The sequence below is a fragment of the Chrysochloris asiatica genome, unplaced genomic scaffold (assembly GCF_000296735.1).
Source record: "Chrysochloris asiatica unplaced genomic scaffold, ChrAsi1.0 scaffold00315, whole genome shotgun sequence".
In the NCBI taxonomy this organism is placed as follows: Eukaryota; Metazoa; Chordata; class Mammalia; order Afrosoricida; family Chrysochloridae; genus Chrysochloris; species Chrysochloris asiatica.
The window spans coordinates 228,471-235,894 of record NW_006408833.1 but is presented as its reverse complement, the minus strand read 5'-3'; the positions used below and the strand labels follow the sequence as shown (position 1 = coordinate 235,894).

General features: G+C 44.7%; 1 protein-coding gene across 1 annotated transcript in view; it reads left to right on the top strand.

The window, feature by feature from the left end:
• The window catches only part of IQSEC2 (IQ motif and Sec7 domain 2), a 131,797-nt gene extending 131,654 nt beyond the window's left edge, over positions 1-143 (top strand). Inside the window, exon 16 of the mRNA XM_006875264.1 lies at positions 3-143. Within this exon, the coding sequence (XP_006875326.1) occupies positions 3-143 (141 nt within the window). The remainder of the gene's footprint in view (positions 1-2) is intronic.
• The last annotated feature ends 7,281 nt before the right edge of the window (positions 144-7,424 follow it).

The window sequence follows — 7,424 nt, the reverse complement described above, 5'->3', positions numbered from 1 at the left end:
CACCCTCACCCCACACCCCACACTCACCCCTGCCACCCACTTCACCCCATGGCCCACTGCACGCCTCTGGGCCCCCTGGCACGGCCAATCCACCCACTGCAAACCCCAAGGCCAAGCCAAGTCGGATCAGCACGGTGGTCTGATGAATGGATAGTGTGAGCTGGGACCCAGGAAAGTCTGGAGAAACCATTGCAGAGGGCCTCTCTGCTTCCTCAGTTCTTCCAAAATATATATACACATAGAAATGTTCTCTTTCCCCCTTCCTCCCTGCCTTGGCACCTCTCCTCTAACCCCCCACATTATGGTCATCATAGGGTTCCTTCCAGATTTGAGGACCCCTGCCACTTGAAGCCTGGACTCAGGGCTATCTAGCTCTGGGGAGTGGTGAGGACCTTTTAGAGATCCTCTTCCTCTTTTATCTCTTTCTCTTTCCCCTTTTCTCTGAAGGTCTGGCTGAGGGCCTCAGATCTCCAGGCTAGGATGAGCTCCCTTTCAGCTCCGGCTGGTAGAGAAGGTTGAGCCTCCAGAGTTGTAGAGGTGAAGGTTTCTGCAGGGCTGCTCCCGGCATGTGGGGCTAAGAGAAAGCTCTGTACAGTTGTGGCCAACTTCAGTAGGCTTGGCGCTCTCTCTGACCTCAAGGCCTGACAACACACTTCCATGTGTCTTTCTGCCTGTTGAGGACACAGACTGCCAATGCACTGGTGGGTGGGACCCTGCTTATGCTGGCCCCCAGATGGGGCAGTACATTCTCTCTGGGGCTTGCCTAAGCCCTCTCTCCAGTAGGCCCCAGCCTCTCCCTCTTCAGCGTCTCCCTGCAACCTTCTTATTCTGACCCACATTCAGATAGGGTTTGGGGGGCTCAAGTCTGGGATGAGAAGGGCACTGCCCTACCTCACCCATATTGCATGCCCTCCATTCCCTTTCACATATTCCACCTACAACTGAAGACAATGCACTTTATAGATACCGCCCACATACACCTCGCTGGGGCAGGGTACCCAGCATCAGCCCTGAGGAGAGAGGCTCCCAGAATTTGACCATGAGCCCAAGATGTCCTTACTGAGGCAGATATTGAAGCCATCAGAGCGGGGGCTGGGAGCCAAGATGCCTGAGTCCTTCTGTTTGTCAAAATCTCCACTGCCTCTCCAGCCCTGTTTATTTATTATAAATATATTTTTTACAAGCCCTAGCTCCTCTTCTTGCCCTCCATATCCAGTCCCTTTCTCAGCTCCTGCCTTCCTCTCCCTTCTCCACCATGGGCTGCAGTATAGAAAGACAGACCTTGGCTGTATGAAGGGCCACGGACCCCGGTGCCTGGGGGTAAAGGAGGGTGGCAGTGGGAATGGCTATATGGAGAGGAACCGGGGTTCAGGCATTGTCTTTTTTTCCTTCTTGTATATAAGAATGTATATTTGATGCCTCATAAAAGACCTTGTGCTCACCTCCTGCCTCTGCCTCCTACTTATGCCCCCATTCCCTATTATGGAGCCCCAGGAGCAACAGGCCTTAGCCCAGGGAGGTGATGTGCTAATGGTAGTTCAGGTACCTGGGTGGGAGGTATGGGTGAGGGATATTTCCCCATCCCATAGCCTGCATAACATAGTGGGAAAGTATGGACTTTGGAGTTGATCCAGTTCAAATTCTGGGTTTTCCACTCCCTAGGCACGTGAACTTAGAAAATTGCCCTCTCTGAGTCTCAGTATCCTCAATTTAAAACTGGGGGTGATAAGCCTTTGCCACATGAGTTCCATGAAGTAATGAAACTTCAGCAGCCTACATGGAATAGCTGCACAACAAGTTAGTTCCTTTCTCTTCCACAGGTTTGATACTTCCTTCCACTCTTGTGTCATGTACCCTCACACTTCCTGTGGCTGATCTAGCTTTGCCCTGGAGTACTCCTCCACAACTGTTGGCCACATCTCTGTCCTCAAGGGGAGGGAGGGTGGTTTTGCTCAGGAAGGCACAGGGTTAGATACAAAGGTAAGTCAAAAACTATTGCTACTAGGGTTTTAGTTCATATATACATTGGTTTATTTCAAACAAAATATTTCTAAACACATCTCTACAATCATTGATGGCTACAGAAAAGTTCTATCAGCAATACACTTGTGTTAGTCTCGAATGCCTTAAAAAATAGGATACTTTTTGTGCCATAGAAAAAAAGTTTTGAGGTCAGGGCTACTACCAAATTTTTAACAAAACTCAACTGGACAGCTTTCCAAATTTGAAGCTTTGCAACAAGTTTACCAGAATGGTGTCCCACATAAGACAACAGTTTTTAGATGGATCAAATGTTTTAAGGAATGTCAGGAAGACCTCAAAGGTGAGCCAAGAGAGGGAAGACCAGTAACCTCAAAAAATGAAGAAACTGGCTGAAGTCCAGAAACTGGTGGTAGAAGACCACTGAATTACAGTCGATGCAATAGTTGCTGAAGTTGGGATCTCCCATGGCTCTGCAGTTTCAATTTTAAGTGAACATCTTGGGCCTCAGCAAGCTTTTTTTTTTTTTTACGTTTTATTGTGAATTGAGTGAAAGTTTACAGAGCAGATCATCAATTTTACATTTAACAAATCATATACTTTGCTTCATTACATGGCTGCAATTCCCTCCACGCACCAACAGTTCACAGCATTTATCTCTATTCACTTTAACCACTGCATTCCTCCCTGGGTCTCCTGTCACCCTCATCTTTCCTCTGGCAACCTCCCTCCCACTGTATATATTGCCTGCCCCGTATGTATGTCTACCTTCTAGTGCACGAATCATTTCCTCCTCCCCCCATAACCATCATAGATTGTTTCTTTTATCAAGAAACGCCCCCCCCTCCTCTTTTTTTGAGTACAAAAAAACCTCACACAGGAATATATAATCATTTAAACAAAGAGCACATTCTGCAAGCCTCCTCCTGGCCACCAGCACAGACTTTCTCTTTCCAAGAGTCCTCAGCTGCTCTGTCTCTCCATGTCATCATCTCTGCCTCCATCTCTGGTGTCCCTGCTTCTCTGGTTAGGGTCCCACATTCTGCTTATGCTCTTCTCCCTTGATGGTCCTACGGTCCTTTGTAATAAGTAATAAGATTAATTACTCCCCTCTTTTTGTTACAGAACTTCTAACTTTATAATTGTGATAGTCACAATTAGTCATGATAACAATTATTCACTATTGAATCATACGAATCTTATCCCCATATCCTTTTACCCGACCCATCTAGACAAGATGAATACTGTTCAGTGAGGATTCTACCTTCCCCTGCATGCTCTGAAACTTGAAAACTCATAAGCCAGCCACTTCGTGCCCCCCTCTACCCCCCCCCCCATTTTAGGTAGCCAATGTCTATGTTGCCTGTCCCTATCAATACTGTGTACAAAGGGACTAGGTTTGATCCTTGATGTGAAGACTCCTTCCCTCTCGGTTGGTATTTTGAGCTACTGCATCCATTAAGTATAGGTCAAGTTCATCAAATTGTAGCAATTTACACTCTCAGCAAGTTTTTGGCTTGATGGGTACCAAAAGCATTGTATGAAGATCAGCTGATCTTCACAACCTCAGTCTTTTAAACAAGATCAAAGCTAATGATGATGATGTTATGGAACAAATCATAACCAGAGGCGAGTCTTGGATTTACCTAATATAATCCAGAGCACAAAGTTCAATCAAACAGCTTCTAAGGGGATTTGCTAGGCCAGTTAAATTTAAGACAAAGAGGTCAGCTTAGAAGGCTATAGTAATTGTTGCTACCCTTGAAGAATGAGTAGATGCATTGTAATACATCAAATTCTTTGGTGCAACTTTCTTGGCCTTTTACTCACCAATGCAATTTTCAATTTTCTTAAAATTTTTAATAAGCCCCTGTGATCATCCTGTCTCCTTTGAGAAAATCCATCAAGATTACCCCTTTAGAATTCCCCAAAACAGTTAGTAGAATCTTCTGATCCCTTTGAGTTTCATTGGGAAACTTTACTCCACCCATCCTACATCCCTAATCTTGCCCCTTCAGACATCTTTTTGTTAACAAAACTCATATTTAAAAGGAACATGATTGAATTTCTCAAGGATACTCAAACTTCTGTTTTCATCAAAGAGCACAAAATTCTTCAGGGGAAGGGTTAGAGAGATGGAAACTTCAGAAGTGTACATACCTAGATGGAGGATATGCCAAGAGACAGTGGCTTCACATTTTGACGTTTTTGTTTAATAAAGGTTTCTATAACTTTTTGACATCCCCTCGTACATTATAAAGGCTCTGTGTATACACACAACATATTAGATAACAAATAGCTGCACTCCTTTTAAGTTTACAGAGGAGGAGAAAAGCCCAGAGAAGGGAAGGGTTTTTCTTAGGCAAGTCAAAAGATAAGGTGTCCTGACTTCTAGCTCAGGTCCCTTTCCAGTCCCCCAAACTACCTCCCTATGAAAAGGACATGTTCCTAACCCCACTATATCAAGTCTCAGGAGTCCTGGTATGACGTTGTAGTATAAGCACTGGACTGCAAGGTCAGTTTGAATCGCAAGGTCTGCGGTTCAAACTCACCAGCCACTCCTCGAAAATCCTATACATGGTCACTATGAATCATCACTTAACAACAACAACATATTGAGTCTCAGGAGGGATGAGGCACAGCAATGGCTCTAGGTTAGGGATATCAGGATTCCCAGAAGCAGCAGTGATGAAGCATTTTTGCTGCCCTCCTAGAATAAAAAGTGGCCTTTAAGAGAGAGTGATTTGAATGGCTCCATTCTTTAGCAGCTTTGACCAATGTCTTTGTTTTCTTCCTTACATGCATATTCAGAGGTAGCCCCTGGAGGGCTTATAGCAAATATATCAGCTGGGTCATCTAAGATGGTGGAACTGTGTGTGAGCTCCTTCACATGGGGTGTCCTTACCTCAGTATTGAAATGGGTAGAATGTACCCAACTGACACACACACACTATATAATTAGGAACAGTTAACTGGATAAAAGAATGACTCCACTTGTCATATTTAAGCATATGTTGTTAAGTGCCATGGAGTCAGTTCAGACTCAGAGCAACTCTGCATAGGGTTTCCGAGGAACAGCTGGTTTTGAACTGTGGTTTGAACCACAGTTAGCAGTCCAGTGCTTATCCTACATCACCACACCAAGACCCCATTCAAGCTTATTGTTGTTGTTGTTAAGTACTGTCCAGTTCTTTTCCTACAGTACCACACCAGGAATGTTTGCAAAGAGTATACATGGAGCATCAAAAACTTTGTGGAAAAATTCCATTTTCTATGAACATTCTGAAGCCCCCTTGTACATTAAGGCTGCTTAAAATATACACTCATCCATTTGTTGTTTTGTTCACTCAACATACATTTACTGCCCACCATGCTAGGTGCTGAAGATGTACATAAGACCACATAATCCTGCTGTACTGGTTTGTTATGCATTCAAAATAGTTGCTATAAACTGATTGAGAAACTGCATAAAGAACACGTACACAATAGAAGTGAATGTTGTTGTTGTTAAGTACCGTAGAGTCGGTTCTGACTCATAGTGACCCTGCACAGGGTTTCTGAGGCTGTAAATCTTTACGGGAGCAGAATGCCTCATCTTTCTCCCACGGAACTGCTGGTAGTTTCAAACTGCTGACTTTGAGGTTGGCAGCCCGGCTCATAACCACTACGCTACCAGAGCTCCTTGTAGAAGTGTATACCTACTATGAACTCATGGCAGGGGCTATATACAATATATATGGTAAGGTGGAGGGTCAGAGAAAAAGAGGAAGACCCCCAGCGAGATGTATTGGCAAAGTAGCAGCATCAATGGGCTCAAGTGTGGCAACAATAGAGGTTGGCCCAGGATTGGGCAGTGTTTCATTCCGCTGTGCATAAGGTCGCTATGAGTTGGTACCGACTTGATGGCACCTAACAACAACAACATATACAATAAATGGAGTCTTGGTGTCAGCACTGTAGGAGAAGCATTGGACTGCTAATCACAAGGTCCGTGGTTCAAACCTACCAGCCACTCTTCCGAAACCCTATACAGGGTTGCTATGAGTTGGAACCAACTTGATGGTACTTAACAACAACAACAATATACAATAAATGCAGTCAATGTACACAGATAAGTTTGATAAAGTATACTGTAGGCTCACAAATGGGTACACAGTTGGTGTTTCACACAGGAGGCACTGGTTCAAAACAGAACAAAACCCAGTTGCTGTGGAGCCAATTGAGTCATGGTTATCCTTTAGGAGTAGAACTGTGCCCCATAATGTTTCCAGCCACTGAATTTTTAAAAGTAAATTGCTAGACCTTTCTTCCAACTTGCCTCTGGGTGGACTAAAACCTCTGACCTTTCAGTTAGCAGTGGAGTGCTTTAAGCGTTTACACTAAGGGCTCCAAACACTGGTGGTGCTGTTAAGTGCCATCAGTCAATTCTGACTCATAGCTACCCTGTATAGGGTTTCAGAGGAGCAGCTGATAGTTTGTACAGCCAACCTTACAGTTCAAACTGACCTTGTGGTCTAGTGCTCATCCTACAGCGCTACACCAGGACTGTTGTTGTTGTTAAGGGCTGTAGTCAGTTCCCACCCATAGTGACCTTTTATAAGATTTCCTAGGAGTGACTGGTAAGCTTGAACCACTGACCTTAACAGTTCAAACCAACTTTGCAGTCCAGTGCATTAACCCACAGCGCCACACCAGGAATCCACACCTAGCCAAAGGATAAATATGTGACTGCTCTCTGTTAGCATAGTGGCTACGAATCAGGCTGCTAACAGTTCAAAACTACCAGCTCTTCCGCGGGAAAAATATGAGGTTTTCTGCTCCCGTAGAGATTTACAGTCTCGGAAACCCTGTACAGGGTCCCTGAGTCAGAACTGACTCCAAGACACATAACCACCACCAAATATCCCATAGTTAAAATGTGTATATATCTAGACTGATCTCATAGGCATACACACAAATGTACACATTGTAAAAGTACATACAGAACAATTGACAGTGTTCATTAAAATGCTAACTGGCAATGACATTTTGGGCTAAAAACCAATTTCTGAGAGAGGCCTCTGCATGACCTTGGATGAAATAAATATTTCCTTTCTCTCCTTGGGTCCCAGGATTCTAAAAAAAAAAAAAAAAAATCAACAATTCCTGGGGAGTGAGCAGGCTCCTCCCTTCTTTTGGGACCTCAAAGCTCCAGAGGTGTCAGGGTCACCAGAAGGGGACCCTTACAATGAGGCACCCGCGTCTGACTTCCGTAGTCCATACCAAAAAGACATGGGAAAAGGGGGAAGAAAACGTAAGGGATGGGAATTTTTCACAGTTGAGGTCCACAAGGGGGTGCCAGTTACCCACCGACATCAGCTCCTCTTCCGGTCCGCCTCCGAGACGCGCATGCGCAATACTGGGCTTTAAACGTGCACCGCCGACCCATCCGGAAAGAGAACCGA